General features: G+C 41.8%; 1 protein-coding gene across 8 annotated transcripts in view; it reads left to right on the top strand.

Moving 5' to 3' along the window:
* The window catches only part of TLE1 (TLE family member 1, transcriptional corepressor), a 109,427-nt gene that overhangs the window by 43,700 nt on the left and 46,199 nt on the right, over window positions 1–19,528 (top strand). For 2 of the 8 annotated variants that reach the window (XM_069230013.1, XM_069230025.1), the window contains exons 7-9: window positions 9,532–9,609; window positions 14,684–14,885; window positions 15,625–15,641. In XM_069230013.1, coding sequence (XP_069086114.1) covers window positions 9,532–9,609; window positions 14,684–14,885; window positions 15,625–15,641 — 297 coding nt within the window. Of the gene's footprint in view, window positions 1–9,531; window positions 9,610–14,680; window positions 14,886–15,624; window positions 15,642–19,528 lie in introns of all 8 variants that reach the window. The other 6 variants (XM_069230019.1, XM_069230005.1, XM_069230033.1 and 3 more) reach the window with 3 other exon arrangements.

The following is a 19,528-nucleotide window of genomic DNA, read 5'->3' on the forward strand; positions in this document are numbered from 1 at the left end:
TCCCTCCAGGAGTTGAAGAAATTGAGTGCGTCGGGCACATTAAACTATTATTGCTCGCCAGAACAGTGAACTATTTTTTTTTTATTTCTTTTTATCTTTAGACAGACGTTATGATACTGTTCATTTGATTCCCTCTAGCATTATGGATTAGTGGTATGGTGGGGGCAGCTGAAAGGGAAAACCCTGGGGAGAAGGCATTTGGACAAATCTATTTTTAACCTGCTCTTAAACCATATTTTCGTTTCTCCCCACAAAGAATAGGCCTCGATAGGCAAATTTCCCTTCAATATTAGTGGCGTCCGGTAATTTTAGGAGGGAGGTAAGGGCTGGTGAGGCACACTCATTCATTCACACAAGCGTGCACACGCACATCCATTCACAACACTCCTTATCAAATATGCACCCACCAAACATTAATTTACAAAAACTCATTCTCGCCCTTACCTTCAGCTCTTCCTCGGAGAGGTCCCAGGAGGGTTGGCACTGCTGCTTTCCCTAACTGGCTAACCTAAGGTCTGCCAATAAAGGAAAGCAGCAGTCCCAACTCATCACAGGTTTGGGATCGGTGAGATTCGTGACCCCTCCCAGGACAAGGTATCACTGATTGATTGACATTTGCCCTGGGCGGCTCAGGGCTTAAAACTGAAGTGCCCAGGTCTGAAGCAGTTGATGAGGGAGGGGGGAGGGCCTTGAGGTGCCTTTGCTAGGCTTTAGAGGTCAGGCCCACAGGGCTGTGACTTCTTCAGCCCAGCAGAGTTCAGCTCAGGCAACCCGGGGCCTGCGCAAATAGCCCATGTCTAGCTCCTGGCTGCACCTGAAATTAAGTCTGTCAGGCTGACCTTTGCTCAGCCTGGCAGATGCTGTTCTAGAGTGGCAAAAGGTATATGGCGGGTCTGGCCCCTCCACCCCCAAAGGACGTGCCACAGCTGTTTGGGATCATCGTGTTTTTTCGTGCTAGGGTAAGAAATCCTAAAAGTTCGAAGCCTGATCCTGTACAAGGTTTTCCAGTATGCTGTTGTTGACTTGCCTCCAATTTAATAAAGAGGAAGCAAGCTAACTAAAGAGTGTAATTAATTGTTGTTCATCATAGCAGTTACATATTTCTCCATAAAATAGAAGTCAGAGAAATTATTTGTCCAGAGATGAACTTTGTGTTGAAATGGCTCGTATAACAATTATTTTTCTTCTAAAAGTTCAAAGAAGTTGTAAAGATATGAAGTTAAGTCTATTACACTTCTGATGGTCCAAGAGTGTGCTAATAATTCGCAAGGATTTGGTCATTACATGCCAGGTAATCTTTGTATTCATTAAGGATCCTTCCATACGCGAAAGGAATAATTAACAAAAAAAATAGTACTTTTACTTTCAAGGTCAAACCAGACTTATTGCGAAGTATTATTTACATACGATATGCATGCAAAAACTTTGCATAAAAAATAGCTTTCTCATCGTTGGTAGTTGCCACTGACTTGCCGAAGTGCTGCCCACCTCAATGTGCGATTTAGTGTTGGCATGCTCTTTCTGTACTGTCCTGTATTAATACTGACACACACGCTCTTATGATCCCTCTTTAGTTTAGGTGTACATGACCCTAGTGCATGTCAGGAGGTGCCCTATGCCTAGGTGGTAAATAGTAGAACCTGTGCCTCCCAGTCTTGAACTTTTGGGGCTAGATGCCTTTTGGGGGCACAAACCTATGTTCAAGGGGTGTAGGACTCAGAGCAAACTTGGCATACAGTGATGGGACCCACAACAGCTTCACAATCTGTGCCTCTAGGAGTAGGTCTTGCCCTACTGCATGTTTGTAAGAAGCCTTGTTTGGAGTGACTATTGTCCTGCGGGAGCCCATTGATTGGCTAGCTTTAACTATGACTCAGTAAGTGAAAGAAGTAACTCGCTGTTAGAAATGGGGTCTTAAGTTGGCAGTCAGGCTACCCCTTGTCCAAGCAAGGACCCTCACTCTAGTCAGGGTAAAGGAGAATCATCCTCAGCTAACCCCCGCTCCCCCCCCTTGGTAGCTTTGCATGAGGAGGTAGGCTCGTCCCTCCCCTCACCGCAGCCCAGGTCCACCGATGCCAGCACCATTGACTCCTGTGGACCGGGGCTGCGGTGAGGGACAGGACAGTGCTTTGTGTACCTCACGAGCGGTGTCCATAGCCCACGGTGCAGGCAGCGTGCCGGTGTCAGGAGTGTCATCGATGCCCAGGCTGCGGTGTGAGCAGGTGATGCCGGAGTGCGGGGTCCACAGGTCGTGGTGCGAGCAGCGGCTCAGTAAAGTCGTCCAATGACTGCGTCGGTGAGACCAGGGTCGCGGTGCGAAGCAGGGCAATGCGACTCCGTGTGGTGTCTGCAGGTCACGGTGCAAGCCAGTGGTGGCGTTGGCGGTGGCGTGGTGGCTTCTCCTCTTGAACAGCACAAAACACACAGTTCCCAGTGCTGCAGGCCAAGGAAACTGAAGTCTTTGGTGTTCCTGAGACTTCCAACAGGAGGCAAGCTCTACTACAAGCCCTTGGAGAATTTTCTCAAGCAGGAAACACAGAAAAGTTCACCCTTTGCACTCTTTTCAGGCAGAAGCAGCGACTGCAGGCCAGTCCAGCAAAGCAACATAGCAAAGGGACAGTACTCCTCCTTCAGCTCTTCTCCTGGGCAGAGGTTCCTCTTTATTCCAGAAAGACTCTAAAAGTCTGGGGTTTTGGGGTCTTCTTCTTTTACCCAGTTCTGCCTTTGAAATTGACAAACTTGTTTGCAAGATCCTTCCTTGGCCAGGCCCCAGACTCACACCAGGGGGGTCAGAGACTGCATTGTGTGAGGGCAGACACAGTCCTTTCAGGTGTGAACGACCACTCCTCCCTCCTCTCTAGCTCAGATGGCTCACAAGGCTATGCAGGCTACACTCCCATCCCCTTTTGTGTCCCTGTCTAGAGAGGTGCAAAACAGCCCAACTGTCAAACCGACGCAGACAGACAATCCACAACCAGGCAGTCACAGAATGGTAGAAGCAAGAAAATGCCTACTTTCCAAAAGTGGTATTTTCAAACAGACAATTTAAAAACCAACTTCACTAAAAGATGTATTTTTAAATTGTGAGTTCAGGGACCCTAAATTCCATATTTTTATCTACTCTCAAAGGGAATCTGCGCTTTAAGGCTATTCAAAGGCAGCCCCCATGTTAACCTATGAGAGAGATAGGCCTTGTACAGTGAAAAACTAATTTGCCAGTGTTTCACTGTTAGGACATATAAAACACAGTAGTATATGTCCTACCATAAACATACACTGCACCCTGCCCATGGGGCTACCTAGGGCCTAACTTAGGGGTGCCTTACATGTAGTAAAAGGGAAGGTTGAGGCCTGGCAAGTGGGTACACTTGCCAAGTCGAATTGGCAGTTTAAAACTGCACACACAGTCACTGCATTGGCAGGTCTGAGCCATGCTTACAGGGCTACTAATGTGGGTGGCATAACCAGTGCTGCATCCCCCCTAGTAGCATTTGATTTACAGGCCCTGGGCACCTCTAGTGCACTTTACTAGTAAATAAAATATGCCAATCATGGCTAAACCATTCAACAGTACAATTTCTATAGGGAGCACTTGCACTTTAGCACTGATTAACAGTGGTAAAGTGCGCAGAGACAATAAACCAGCAAAAACAGACCTAAAAAAAATAAGCGGAAGAAGGCAAAAAGTTGGGGGATAACCATGCAAAAAGGGCCCTTTCCAACAGCTACTAATGTGGGTGGCACAACCAGTGCTGCAGGCCCACTAGTAGCATTTCATTTACAGACCCTGGGCACCTCTAGTGCACTGTACTAGGGACTTACCAGTAAATCAAAAATGCTAATCATGGAAATACAATTAGACATATATTTTACATAGGAGCACTTGAGCACTGGATAGCAGTGGTAAAGTGCCCAGAGTAACAAAAACAGCAAAAACAGAGTCCAGCACTCATCAACAACCTGGGAAACAGAGGCAAAAAGTTAGGGGAGACCATGCCAAGGATGCAAAGTGTAACACTTGCCAAAGCCGGAATATATTGTGCATGAAAACTTGCAGCTTCATGTACCTGGCAGGAGAACTCAACTTCTCTTGTGTTACTTGATGCATTATGAATTGTAACACATTTTAATGGGTACTTGAGTCAGGTCAACAGGCCATGGGTAAAACTGAATCGTGGGTTACTGCAGTTTGAATATGGAGCCGTCTTACACCTCACAAAGCACATGCAGTTCCTTGAGGCAGCTCACAGTTGCAATGAATGAGATGAACAAATGGATGAAAACAGCAGTAGGCAACCTGAGCAAAGCGTGTCTGTCGCAAGCAGGATTTGAACATTTGCAAATTGGACAAAACTAGCTTCAGGTGAGAATGGTTTGGCAACCATCACCTCCCCTTCTAATATGCACTTTTCCCATAGAAACAGTTTTTTAGTTTTCCCTCTGTTATTTACATAATCTGTTAACTGTGACTTTCCCAGCACTGTTAGTAAGCAGCGTCCATGATGTAATCATGAAGGGCTACTCGTAGTACTGGGTTTTGCCTTGGTGCCTCACTGGGATTACAGTTGCAGAAGTATTTCCTGAACATACAGTATGTCATTATTGGGACATTACTGCAAGCTTCAAAAATGTTTACTTCATGGGTAAAGGCTTCTACTACACTTGCCCCATCCCCAAAAAGTATTTGCGGCCAGGAACGCCATTTCAGGATTCCGCAAGTAGCAGCATAATATTGACAGTTGTGTTTTAGTGATGATTGCACCTGCTTGTTGATATGGATACTCCTGTAAATTGACAGATCTCTAAAGACCCACAGGTGAAGCAAACCGACATCACTGACGAGATGTTCTGCTGGCTCACCTTCTGACTTTGAAGCCATTGCTGCAAACGTTGCAAGAATAATTGCCAGACAGGAAACCAAAATCATCCTCGCAAAAATATTCATATCCACACTACACTGGAATGCTGAGCCTAGACTGTTATCCTGGGGATCCAGTTGGATCATGGTAGTCTGTCCCGTGTGAAAGCAGTCCCCTGGACAGTAGACTATTAGGAAATGCAGGAATGGCAATTCTAGTTATCATGTCTCCTATGCCTTTTATCCTCAGGCCAGGTTTTGTGATTGACATCCCATAAGCATGCCATGTTTTTTCTGTATAAACCCTGCATATCGGGTCAAGGGTCCATTGTGTGCAGACCATTAAGGCATCCAATGTTAGAGTTTTGGAAACACCCTTCAGTCCGTTTATTGCAGTTTCACTCGTGATAACCATCAATATGCCTGAGTGACGTCAAAAATCTATCTGAGGACGCAACTCTCTCCTGAGACAATCTTGAATCAGCGTAGCTTTTAGGCAGTCAATTTGGTTTATTTTTTTTAAGTTCTTTGAACACTGGCAACAGTGAACAGTAGAAATTTTACTGCATGTGATAAATTTGTTATCGTTAATTTGTTAGACCTTCCCTTTTTTCCTTCAGAAAATCGTTTCTCTCCGCAAATAACGTTTACTACTTTTTTCAGGTGGGTGTTGTGGTTACATGGCCATAACTGATCCTTAGTTCTAAATCTTGAAGCTCCCACATAAAGAGCATATGAAGTGTAACTCCTGGGTTGTCGTAGTCTGATAACGTTTTGTCACTATGAAGTAAATCTCACATCTGATAGTTCAGATGCAAAATGTGATCCTTCCTCACATGCACACCGTTTTAAGCAATCATCGAAACACATCGAGGACTATTATCTGTGCCCTTGTGTTGGCTATGGTGGGGTCTTCGTTGAGGTTGAGTTCATGGTCCTAGCAAGATACTTCTGGTGTAATCGAGCTGAGTGTAATTTGGTGGGCTAAAAAAAAATTGTAGCTTTTCTGCCTCTTTAGTTAATTATCCCCTTCATCCACAAAAAGCTTTCACAGATTTTGCAATTTCCATTGCTTTTTCCATTATTCGAATTTCTGTCTTCAAAGTTTTTTTTTTTATTTTTTATTTTTTTTTATTTTATTAATTGGAATGGATATTCCTGGCTCTCTTAGCCAGTAGTCTGCATCACTAATTGTGTATGTTCTGTGCCTTACAATTAAGCAAGAGGTCATGTTTGCCAACAGTTCGTTCTGTGATTTTACTTATGCGTTTCTTAAGGCCTTTCCAGTTATGGAGAAAAATCAGTTGACAAATGAAACCGCAAAATAAAGCGCAGACCTAGAGATCTGTAATGGGGACAAGGATGGATAACGAACCAGAGCTGTTAAAGGTGCAGATATTGCTGCATTAAATGTCTGTTTAAATAGTGCAGCCATTGTGCAGATCAGTAGTGACCAACTTGGGTCCAGAGGTTGCAAGCAGCTTGCAAGAATAACTTCTGACTGTGTATTTTTTGTGAATTTACCAGGTCTTTATGGCTTTGTCTTTTAGGTGCATAATTGAAATGGTTTGCATTGTTTTCACAAATAGGCAAACTGTTCCCAAAAAGTGAATATCTAAAAAATGTTTAGGGTTGAGCGCGCAAAGCGATCCGTCCCTGGTGTAATCTCTCTGGGGGGCTTTTAACCATGCCCATGTCACGCCCATCAGTTTTGTTGGTTCGTGGGCTTGCCATTTAAAATTGTCTTGATTTAATTAGTGAAAGGCATGCATACGTCATGCCTTTTACGGTGTTTAGCCCGCCTCGAGTGCAACAGTCAACTACTGAAAACTTACAAGGCTCCATGCTTTCCATATGGTTTCTGGACTACTTTTTCTCTTTATTCGCAGGCAGCGCGATCTCGCTTGGCAGTAGTCAAGCGCTTTGCATGACATCGATCCTGTTACATGAATATTTGCACTTTTGCCTGTAACATGGATAATTGCACTTTTGTGATGCATTTCACTGCAAGCAAATTGGTTTCCTTTTGTGTGTCTGCTTTGCGCTCACGGTGGCTGTCGGATGGCTTATGTGATATTGTTTTACATTTGATGATCAGTTTGTGTCAAGAAAATTCCAGTTAGGAATTTACAACGCTAATAGCTTTAACTCGAGCAAACGCAAGACCCATTGCATTGCAAAAGCTTGTTCTCTACTAGGTATCAGTTGACTCTTGTGCAAAGTCTTCATTTGGTTACACACAGGGGTCTGTACAGGCGGATTGAGCTGTCCTTCTTCCTTGAGGGCTCTCTTTGCAGGAGGTGATTGGCAAACGGATTAGCAAGATTTCGGTTTATTTCTCTCCTTGGCTATCTCCGGGATTGTACTGTGTGAGGTTTAAGAGGATGAGGTTAACCTCTCGAGGGTTTATTCTTACGAGGATCCACTTAATCCCAGGAAAGCCTGTAAATAACCAGGCGGTGTATTTTGTTCTAGGCAGAGTATTTTGTATTGAAAAGGGAACTGGAGCGAAAGGAAAAAATGAATACAGTGAGCCCAGAAGCCTTCAGCATTTGTACTTTCGGGATAATTGCGCAGCTCTGAATAAATGTTATATCTGACCCGTAAAGCATATATTATCTAAAGTACCTTAAACAAGGGTGCAGTCTGTCTACCTGAGACCATGTTTAATGAGCTGCCAGACCTCAAAGCTTTCTGCGGTCACCATTGTTAGTCTGATGCATGCGTTTAGGTTGGTCCACTCCCCCTTTTTTTTGCAGCTTTGTGTTGAGGGCATAGAGGGAGGGTTCAACTAGGCAGCTTGCGTCAAATTGTCATCTTAATGGCTCCTTTCTTTGATCAGAAACACTAGACTCCTAACAGAAGTAGGGTGTCTTGTACAAATTGAATGTGGGAGCATGTAAGGAAGGATGAATGGATAACTGGACAGGTGGATGGATCAGTGACGAGAAGAAAGATGAGTGGATGGAGAGCAGTAAGGATAAATGCTGAAGATGAATGGATTGAGTGAATGTTGGTGGTGGGTGGATAAAGGTAAAGAAGGGAGGAATAAGAGATGGATGATCTAAGCCCAGTGAGGTGGAAAAAGCCCCATTTAACTAAGATGTTTGTTTTTTGGAATTTCCACAGAAGGCACCAAATGATTCGCGTTACTCAGAACCTTTTGAGAATGTTTCAAGAGTGGGGAATATTTTATTTTGGCAACCCTCTTGCTATCCATAATTGGCTACTCGCAACCTTTTGTGCAATAATGGATTATAGAGTTCCTTTCCTGTCAAATACAACCAGAATTAAGCCGTGTTTAGCCAAAAAATAGCACCAGATTATAACTGCAACTACTGTGGCGTAGCAGCAGGGGGTAAAATAAGTACCCCCCCTACACACACACACACCTTTCTCTGTCTTTCTGTCTTTCTGTCTTTCTGTCTTTCTGTCTTTCTGTCTTTCTGTCTTTCTGTCTTTCTTTCTCAGGCTGCTTTGTCTGACCGCTCAGCGAACCTGTTGGGGCAGTGCTGGGTCTCTTTTCTAACGATGGCAGAAGGCACAGCTTTGGAAGAGAAGGGACCGGCTGGTTGGGTCTACTGCACCACACAAAACTTAGTAACACTTTTGACTCAAGAATGGAACGTACTGCAGATATAATATTGAAAAGTAATGCCCTGCGTTACAGAAACAAGAGCGGATTTGTCCACTCAGGAAAATGAGGCTTAAGTAGGTTTATATGGCAGTTTGTCTTTCTGAAGTATCTTCACTCCTTACCAGTTCCTGGAACGCATTCGTCTGGTGTAGGAGGCACAGCTACATTAGTGCCTACTTTTGCCATCTGCACCATCCAATAATTTGTCTGCCACATTATCCCCAACAGTTGTTTAGAGGGGTTGGCGAGATGTATTAGTTCTGTGCCTCCTATCTGTTGAGATAACATGAAGGGCTTTGTGAGAACCAGATTTAAAAGTTGCATTTGGTGGTTTTGCCTTTTTCTTTCTGATTATCTCTGTTGCTAGTTACAGAAGTCACTCTATTTTTTTTCTCGTAGCACAGGACTCCTTGTTAACTTTGGTGTGCTTTGGCCAGGCATTTCCCGCTTGGCAGCCTCCAGTATTCATTGCTGAGGTCTGTTTTGCAGCCAACATCCTTCCAGTGCTTGTAGCAGTTTCTTTGCAGTTTAGTGGCAGTGTTTTAGTTGATAGCTTCTGGCTGGACGATAAATGTTGGCAGGGCTGCCCCTACTCGCACTTAGCTTTTCTTCGCTGCAAGCACCTTGCATCATATTGCATCATGTCTGCTTCCTTGCTCTGTTACAATGCACACGTGTTTGTTTACCGGAAATCTGGATAGAACGGTTAGAGCAATGGTCCGGGTTTTTCTGAGCAAATGCTATACTTCGGGACTGTGCTTGTCCAGATTAGGATATCTGGAAGTGCTTGGAATAAAATACTCAAATAGTGCTAATCGCAGACTCCAAATGTCCTCCACCTATTACGGTGATGATCGAAACATGTTACTTTTATGCAAAACTAGATGTACTTAACCTAGGGTTATCACATGTTACAGGAGGGGTGTATTCCTCTCCAAGTGTCTTTATAATGTCGCTAATGTCTTTTCAAAAATGTCTGTGCTTCTGCATTGGTATTTACATTTACCATGAATCAAATGTCTTATTAACTCATCAGTGCCTGGAGTCCCAGCATGCTAATATGAGAGCTCGCAACCTTCCTGTCTGGAGCCAAGGGTTAAGCAGCTGCCTTCAGGTAGAAGTGAGCCTAGAGAGTTACAGCTCTCACCATATGCATGCTTACTTTCCAAGTAACTGCGCTGAACGATCAGGTATTCAGCGTCAGAAATGTACATTTGTTTTGTCTGTTCAAGTGAGGGGTATCCAAATCAGCCGCAATTATGAAGGGTGTTTGTCCGCAATGGCTTGCGCTGAGAGATGCAGCCTATTGCTTTCTTAATGATTTGAAACTCGTACTGTTGGCAGATTCTTTGCTGCTTCTATATGTGAAACTTTTGACCGTAACATGAGAATGTTTAGGTAGACGTTAGTATAGCAGTACGACTGAGGAGAGTGGGTTGGGGGGGGGGGGAGGAGGTCTTCTTGAATTCCACCATTTTGGTGGTGGGCAATGACCACTTAGTCCAGGACCCAAAGACAAGTGATAATCATTTAGACACCTACAGAATGATGAAAGGCAATCCGTACTGGCTGTTTTCAACTGTTGTACCTGTCTTTGGTCAAGTACTGAAACTACGTAGCTAGTACCCCCTTTCAGACATCACATTGGTAGAGCCATGCAGTTGGCTGCAGGTTTGCTTGAGGTAGTGAATGCCTGAGAATGAAGAGAGAAAATACAATTTGGAGTGACTCACATTTCTGCAGTTTCATAGAGACATAACTGTTTTCATTGACTGTTGTGATGCTAATGCTTTTAGCTTGGCACACAGTTTCTGTAGTCTACTTCAAGATGGGAGTCTTAACTATATATTTATTTATTTTGTAATGGTTAAGTGGAAAATCTAATATTTGTTTGTTGACACTCCCCTTACACACAGTTCTAGTTTGCTGTTGTGTTTGGATATGTTTGAAAGCTTACTGCAATGCTTCAAGTAATTCCTCCTCAACCTATAAAGGGATAGTAAATTGACTTGAGGAACAATATACAGCAGACCAAAAGACCTCTGATTCAAAGCACAAGAGGAAACCTTGTGAAAAACAAGAGGTTATTACTGGTCAGTAAATTTATTCAAAAGAGGTGAAGGAACTTTATTTATGGAACACAATTGTAGATTATTTTATTTTTCTTTACAGTTTTTTTCCTATATAGGAAGGCTATATGAGAACATATATAAAAGGCTGTCCATATCAGGCTGTGTTGTCTACTTGTCTTGGGAGATGCAAAATAAGGTTGATTGTGTGCTGTAGTGAAAAACTCATAGGTATCCGCATCTTTAATTTTATCTGCACTTTCATAAGGGAGTGTAAAGAAGCTTGGAATAGGGGCAAGAGAGGTCTTGTGTATAAGTTACTCTTGTAGGTGGCTATTATTTTTCCTTATTTTTTCAGACTGTATCTTTGTCTACAGCAAAGCATTTTCTTATTGTGTGTTCGTTTTTTGTCTTTTTATTTTTTGGGGGCTGATAGTTGCTGCTGTTGGATTGTGTAATATGGCCATTGACCGCTACAAATAAAGGAATATTGCAGTACATCGATTAAAATTGGCTGAAGTGAGAGATGGGCTTCCGTGAAACACAGGAAGATGCCCAATCACTGTTTCTTGTCTTTTCTTAACCTTTAATGATCTGACTGTAAGGGTTTGCACAAATCCTGCTCCTCTTTCTTTATAGTGAAACACCTGGGGGAGGAGAGATGATGTATTCACACAAGATATGCAGTCTTACAATTATTTGTCAGATTGGATACTTTAAAGTCTGCCTGAACTTTCTTCTTTTCTTGGGGATCCTGTTCTAGTCATCTTCATATGTTAGTTTTTACGATCATTCCACAATGATATCTGAGACATCTTTCTCACAAAAGCATGAAACTGATCACATATCTGGTTGAAGTAAGACATCATTGACCCCCCAAATAGTGAAAGCATCTCAGTATTGGACAATTCCACTTGATGAACGTAGTTCTCCATGGTTAACATGGTGTTGAATGGCCTGTCACAAATTTGCAGAGCCATGACTTATGGAAGATCACTTAAGTGGTCATTTGTAGGATAGCGAATCTTGATTGGTGGCAGTAGACTTGTTCATTTCCCAATTCGTTCCTTGGAAGCTGCTGGCAGGGGTGTTGTTGGTTGTGGCCTTCCAGAGACAATGCACTTAAGCAGGTCACCTGAAGCCTGTACTTTGAGTGAAGGAAAGGTACTTTTATTCGGTGGCATTCGATGTCCGTGGCACAGGGTAGTAAGGACAGTTTGGATCATCGCAAAGTAATGACAAAACAGTTTTTCTATTGAAATGTATATTCTAATTCAGTGTACTAACATTTGTAGCAGAATTAGTCCTCTTTCTTGAAATGTTGTCTGGTTACAATCAGTGCTGTAGACACAGCAGATAGTCTTGTGTACTCTGCAGTTCCTGGTTACTGCACTCAGTTATGCACTTCTGTGAGGGGGTGTTTTATCTTTTGAGTAAAGGGTAGAAAAATAGTGTTAATTATATTTTAGCATTATAATTAGCGACTATCTCATGAAAATATTCCTTTCTTGTAAATTAATGTTGTATAAAACACTGTAATTTAGCAAAACGGCTGAGTTGTGCATGCTCAAAGTGCTATCAGTATGTAAGAGCTTTTGTTACTAATGCACCCTTGGGTAATGGGGTTAAGGAAATAACAATCCGTTTCTCCTGATGGTGCCCCAGATTGCACTGTAAATTACACAATTCCTAATTTCGGGTACCAGAGATTTTCTTCCCTGCAGACGCCTGGTACTTCTCATGCCACGGATGGTTCGGTGTATAAGCGTTTGCGTCCCTCTTGCGTACTACTTCCAAAGCTATGCCCCCGGTTTTCACTTCTCAACCAGTGTATCATTTTGAAAATCGTATGCCGTGTCTTTGGCGTCTCCTTTCCTGTGGAGGTATTCCACAACTGCAAGTTGAAATCCGAATCGTGAAATGCCACCCCCGTGTTTGGCACCGGCAGAATATGTGTTGGCGCTTCTTGACCGGTTTCCTTATTGCTGAAGTGCGCCCTCCCCGAAGAGTAAAAGCTGCTCACCACCTCCACATGCATGTTTACTGAGGCAGTGGGGGGTAGTCCATTCGCGGGCTAAGTGCATGGTTGGTACCTCTGAAGGAATTAGCCCGACACTGTGCAAATGTAGTTAACAGAATTATTGGCCTAAATGCAGGCCTCGCTTTTTTAATTTCTGCAGCAAATTCTCTCGAGGTAGCCATGTAGTGTCTTAATTGTAATACTTTTAACACTTTCCAAGTAACTGGCGTGTCAAACTGGTCTCTAAACATTCCCACCTCAGTCTGGTCCTTGATATAATGCATCGCTGTTTCCGGATCCGCATTTTCGCTGCAATGTATGGAAAGGTTTCCACATCCTTCAGTAATTGGAGTAAATCTAGTATTTTTTTTTTTTCCTGCACTGGGACAGAACTCTTCATTGTGACTTGTCTTAATTATTTTCCCCAGGGACAAGAGGGCTTTAGCTGTTTTTACCAAAATGTAACTTGGCTATGCTGTTTTTCATGCAGTGGTTACGGGTGGAGCGAATCCTTTAATCTACGGGTTGAGTGTTACCCTTTCCCCCAGGCAGGAGTCTCACTGCTGACTGTGCTCATTGCCTACTGGAGCTCAAGCCCGCAATTCACCTTTTTCAGTGCTGTCTGCTTTTTGCTTACCTAATAATTTCAAGTAGTTTATACTGTATCTACCTTTTTTTAAGGTGGGTTATCACAAAATATTATGGGCAAAAATGCCTTTTAATTCTTGACTTCAAAATGACAAGAAGTTAACATTTCAAACTTTGGAAACCAACCGTTTGTGACAATTTATTTTATCTGTCGTCTAAGATAGATGAAAAGTAAGGCACTCCCATTTCATAACATATTACAGACTTCACTACGACTGACCAACAGTCCTGGATTTAGTAAAAACATGTAGTGACTAACATCACAGTATCCTGCGGCCACAGAATCCCTGCAGGTCAATGCAGTTAAGTGAGAAGAAGCAATGTAGCTGCTATTTTGGCCAGCCCTCAAGCCTTGCCCCAACCAAGGCTGCTGGCTCCAGCAGTCTACGAAGACCAAGGTTTCGTTTTTAGGCGAGAAGCACATTGATATTTATCCAGAGGATACAACATAGATTGGCTGTGGATTTAGCCCTTGCAAACATATAAGCAATGCGATCCTTCAAGTTTACAAATTTGATTAGCCACCTTACAGCCTATACCTCGATGGTGTGTTTGAAAGAATGACTGATGTAATCTTGCAGAAAGATGTTGGCGCTCATGGTATTCTGTTGAACTACACCCATATATATGATCTCTGTATGTTTCAGATGCTTTATTCACTTTTAGGGTAAGGCAAAATTTGATGGCCAATTGTCAGGCCAGTTTGGCAAAGGAACTGCTGGAGATGCTAGGCAAATTTTATTTTTTAATCCTCCATCTTGATTAAGCCCATCCTTAGGTCTGTTTCTTGAATATAGCACCAGTGCCTAAAAAGGGAGCATCACGTTATTTTATCCGCTCTGGGGATCAATAAATACCAATCTTGTTCTATGCTTATCTGTCTGTTGGCTTCAAAAGCCTGTCCTGTGTTTGGTGATGGGGAAAATTGGTGGCTTTAAATTTCGAGGTTGTCTGCAAGAATACTTGATTTTTTTTTTTTTTTTTTTTTTTTGTCTGTGTGGTTAACATGCTTGACTAATGAAATCTCTAGCTTCGTGATCTTTGTTGTCGACCTATTATACTCCTAGATTTCCTATGCATTTCCTTTTTTATTGACATTTCACTTATAAGGCACAGGCGGAGCATTAAATTGTGTTGACGTGATGTACGTGGCTGTAGAAGATAAGGCTTTACATTTCTGCTGTATTTAAGCAACGCAAATTAGAACGTTCCTCTTCGCTATCGCTTTAGCATACAAGTGCTGTATCTCTAAGATTGTGATTGTATTTGTTGATGGTGTAAGGTAGAATAATTGTGTTAAAATTTTTGAGCATAAGTTGTGGCTGAACACAAATTTCTGATCTATTTTTTTTCTTTTTCTTTTCTTTCTCAATGACACTTCCTGTGTGGTTCATCATCCCTCCATCCAACATCATGCTTCACGTCACTGCGGCATACAATTAAAACAGCAGCAGCAGCTGCAAGCCCAGCACCTCTCACATGGCCATGGACCTCCAGTGCCTCTCACGCCCCATCCAACAGGACTGCCACCCCCTGGAATGCCATCTCTTGGAAGCAGTGCAAGCCTCCTTGCTCTCTCTAGTGCACTGGGTGGGCAGTCTCACATGTCAATGAAAGACGACAAGAAGCATCATGATGCAGATCACCACAGAGGTGAGAGGCGGGGGAAGCCTGATTAGGACTTTTTATTGGTCTGATTTCTACATTCATTACCAGAAAAGTTTGTGTACTTTTGTTAAGAATTTGAGACAAATAATTAGAAAATGCAAGTTGATGCACTTTGCAGCTTATGGAAGCATTACACCGCTGGGCAAGAATCGACATGGAAAAACATTTCAGCGGCTGCAAAAAATTAAATACAAGATTCATTGGCGTGTCCTAGCCTTTTTGTTTTGTGCCAGATACTTTTATAACTTGGAAAATCTTAAGTATTTCCCAAATGGGTTTGTGCCAAAAACGCGGACTGCCTTTCAATGCATTTATGGTTAATTTGGAAAATAAACGTTCTGGCACGAGTGAGATCTATGAAATAAATTTAAAATTAAATACATACAACTGATGTTGATGATTGCATATATTCATGTAAAGATTTGATAACTAATCTATAATTGTGCACCCAGTACCGGCAAATTGCACTTGTTTTTTGGAAGAAAAATAACTTATTCTAATATGAATTAGGCATTGTAAATGATTAAATTGTACATTTATCTTTACAAATTAATGTAATTCTCAGGATTTTACTGTATTAGGAACGTGTAATGATATGAAAAAATAAAAGCCATTTTAAAACATTGGCGTTCGTGTATTAATTATTTCCTCCCTTTTTTGTTTTTCCTGTTCTGCTTATGTGTCTGAACGGGCATGTCTGTGCACTTGGTCACTACTGGAACAGAAAGAGAACCAGGCACAGTAAGTACTACAAAGATTAAAAAGTTTCCACCGTAAAACATTAAAATAATTGTCTTGCACCTGCTTTGATCTCTGTAGATGTAATTGTTTCTCTTTTTCTTCACAAATGAAAATTGATGTGCATACATTTGTTTTTAACTAGATAACATTGAATAATTAAATGTTAGCGATAAATGAGCAGCGTGGAGCTGCTTTGTATAAGAACTGCGGTGTAGGCTTTTACAGCCTCCAGCACCCCACGTTTTGCTCGCTCAGATCACGTTTGACCCCAGGTTCCTTAATCCTCTTAAATTGTAAGGTTCTGTTTATAGTTCGAAAGCTAGTGATAGCCAAGAGGGTGGATTCTTGCAGAGGTTTAGGATTTCTTTAAAAAGGGATGTTTTAGCTTGACCTGCTGGTCTAGCGGCTCTTAATCGTTTGCCTTCTGTGTCCTCTCCGAGTCATTACTGGAATCCGAGGGGGGGCATTTTTTGAATTAGGGAACCCCCATTGAGTCATTACTGGAAGCCTGGGACCCCGGCCTAATAAATGCGTACAATTTGAACCTCAAAACAATTCACACAAATATAGAAACAAATATACATCAAAGAAATTAACAAATGAAGTATTTAAATCAGTTCACAAATAAAGAAAAATCATTATCTAAATTCAGGTTTTAATGCTAGAAGATGATGCAATTTGCTATACTCGAACATATCACTTTCTCGTTTTTTGATCCTTATTTGTTCTTTATCATTGAAAATAAGTAGCTCTTATAAAAAAGGCTTTCCTGGTGAAAAGAACAATTATTCTTGTTGTAGTCTCTTCATGCCAATTCTAATAAACGACCAGAAGAGTTCAATCTGGTACTTTTTTGATGCACTGGAATGGAGGGTTGTTGAAAACCTTATTGAAATATGCTTCCGGATAGAATTTCTCTGCACACACATTCCGAGATGCCTCCTTCACCAGACCGCTGTTGAGCCCCTTAAGGCCACGTATCTTCACACTGCACCCAAATGCATTTTAAATATGGTGAGGTGTGGAATACTGAATTCATAGTCAAATTTATCAGTAAGAACCTGGTGTTGTTTTCTTTTTTTGTTCAGTGCCTCCCTGGTAGGATGAACATATACATATTCTGGCATTACATTGAAATCATTAATTTCTGTAGAAAATGGCGAAACCTACTATTGTTGGCTCCCACATGCATATTTCTACAGACAGATACTTCTCTTGCACACAGTATCGCCTGCTTAAAAAGAGGCGTGAAAGCCTCAGTGGCTGACCTTTCTAAAACAAGGTATCTGCCCATTTATTTTTTTGTTTACAATTTATTGACACGCCTATTGAGACAAGAATGTGGTCGTTCGAAGACTGTTTATCTGGTTTACACCAAGCCCTATCCGTGGTGTCGAGGTAGCTCCTTAGTCAGATCTGGTTCCATTGGTTAATTGCCAGGACACCTAACAACAAGCCCTTGGTCTGGTATCATTGTTTGTGCAGAATGGCACAGAGGCTTTTCAAGTTGGACATTCTGGTTAACTTTAAGCAGGGATTACAAGTCCGTTGATGGGGAAAAGGAAATTGGTAAGCTGAACTCGCGTAGTTCTGTATGTATAGTTTTATATGTAAAACTGCGCAAGTTTAGTGACCATTTTAATGGAAAATGTGCTGTGTGGAAATAACGCGCTGCCACATGATGCTTTAGGTAGATCAAAAATGTCACCCACCTCATCCCCATGGGTCATGAAATTTTGCCATTCTAGAAAGTGGGTTGTGATCCAAAAATTTGGAAAGCACTGATGTAGATGCATAGTTATACACAACACACAGGCTATCACTAGAAATGGCAAGCCTTTATTTTTTGTTGCTACATATCTAACCAAGATTTTAGAACTATCTTCAGACTCTGTTGGCAGATTTAGGTGGCTCTCATAAATGCCCACTACATTCACAGCTACGTTCAGTAGTATGGGGAAAAATGGAATTCAAGAGTGAATGTAGCATAGAGACCATCCCTATAGACAGGGCCACTGGAACTATACAGCAGGAGAGGGCCAAATTATGAGGCAGGGTCGAGTAGATTATGCAGCAAGGGAAGGCAAAATATGTGGCATAATGCAGCACATTGTTTAATAGTATTCAATATTTCGTCATTTTTAAACTGAATAACACTGGTTGCACCTCGTTAGTACCAGCTTAATACCAAAATATAGCAGCAATCAACAAAGGTGAACAGTCCACATTTGCAAAGGTTGTTCCACTGCGTAGCAACACATGCCACTACATTTTTAGTAACTTTCGAACTATTTGAGCTAGAAACATGATTTTTTTTTTTGTTGGTTAAAAGCTGCAGATAATGTGTAATGTGCCAAGTGTGGCAAATCTATACCTATGTGAAAAATTGCTGCAGCCACACAATCACAGAATTCCAGTCGTCATGCCTGTAAACCATGCATCTTGCTCTGGGGATAAACCAGAATAGTGATCTTGCATGAGCTTGCACAGTAAATTTTCAATAAGGAGAGCCTCCTTATTGACCTTGTCCAGTAAAAGTTTAAATTTTTGTCAATAAGGAGAACCTCTGACTGGCGTTTCTCTTTTTATTGATTGTATTCTGTTGTACATTCTGGGGAAATGAAATCAAGATCAGCTGAAGTTCTCTATTATGGCAATTCAAACTATTTGCAATATAATCGCTTCTACCGCCACCATCTCAGCTACAGGAAATATTCTGTATGCTGGCCACCTACATCAACTCCGCTATAGGAAATAGGCACTCCTTATTGTATATGGCCATAGTCCGCATTAAATTTGTCATTTTAATTATCAACTATCTTGCATACTACTTGTATCTAATGCTCAGTGACTGGTCTGTTCTGCAGGTGGTGCTGGTGCTGCGTTTTGCCCTCGCATGTCCAGCTTTTAAGCACATAACCTGATAAACTAAAACATAGCCTTTAAAGCTGTTATTTACATGATCTATCAGGAAGAGCATCTTCTTCTTTCTAAGTATCAGGAGTAGAGCGCTTGAAACAAACCCATATTTAGATGCCTGGTCCTCTGTGTTTGTCCCTCTTGACCTGTGTGTGCTGCTTGAGAGCAAAAGAAGACTATTTGCTGGTTACCGCAGAATTCTGCACATAGTTACTGACTTGGTGTTTCCTGTGTGGCTTTGAATATCCAAACTCTGAAGAATCTCAAGTAGGGGATTTAGTGATGAGGACTCAACTTTGACAATCTTTCCTCATGACTTTTACAGTTGCTACCTTAGTCTCTCCTTTGCTTCAGCATCCTGTTTGGATCGGGGCTCACTCCTGGGATGCTGATATAATTGACCTCTTCTCTAAAAGGTATGGTTTGTTTTCACAAACACCTGCTTATCAACTGCCATGAAGTTTTGAATTCTGTGATGGAGATTCTTTAGTGGCATATTTTTACAACTATTTCCATTGCTGATTTGTACTAGAGATGGATAATCACAATCTGGTTCTTAGACATCTGTGAGGAATGCATGGGTGACTTGAATCTTAAGTTGGTATTTTTTTTTGCATAGGTTAAATCATGTGGGAGATGTTAGTAAAGTCTTTAACTCACCTCCGTAAAGGGTGTTTCTTCCCATTAGTTTTTACTTTTTTGAGATTACTACTGAAACTTGTCATCCCTGTGCATACCTTACATGCAAACCTCTCCAGTCCTCTCACCATTTCAACTTTTTTTTCCTCTTTCTTTGGGTTTCCAGTTTATGTGCAAACTCGCTGCCCAAGCAGTTGAAGGTTCTAATTTCTTCACCATTTTGGAATTTGAGCTGATCAGAACATTTACTTTCACTTATATTGATACTGGAGGGCATGTCAAATGGGAGAATGTACCTTTTGAGGAGTACCTTTCACCACAGGAGGTCA

Source organism: Pleurodeles waltl, chromosome 1_1 (genome assembly GCF_031143425.1).
Source record: "Pleurodeles waltl isolate 20211129_DDA chromosome 1_1, aPleWal1.hap1.20221129, whole genome shotgun sequence".
NCBI lineage: Eukaryota > Metazoa > Chordata > Amphibia > Caudata > Salamandridae > Pleurodeles > Pleurodeles waltl.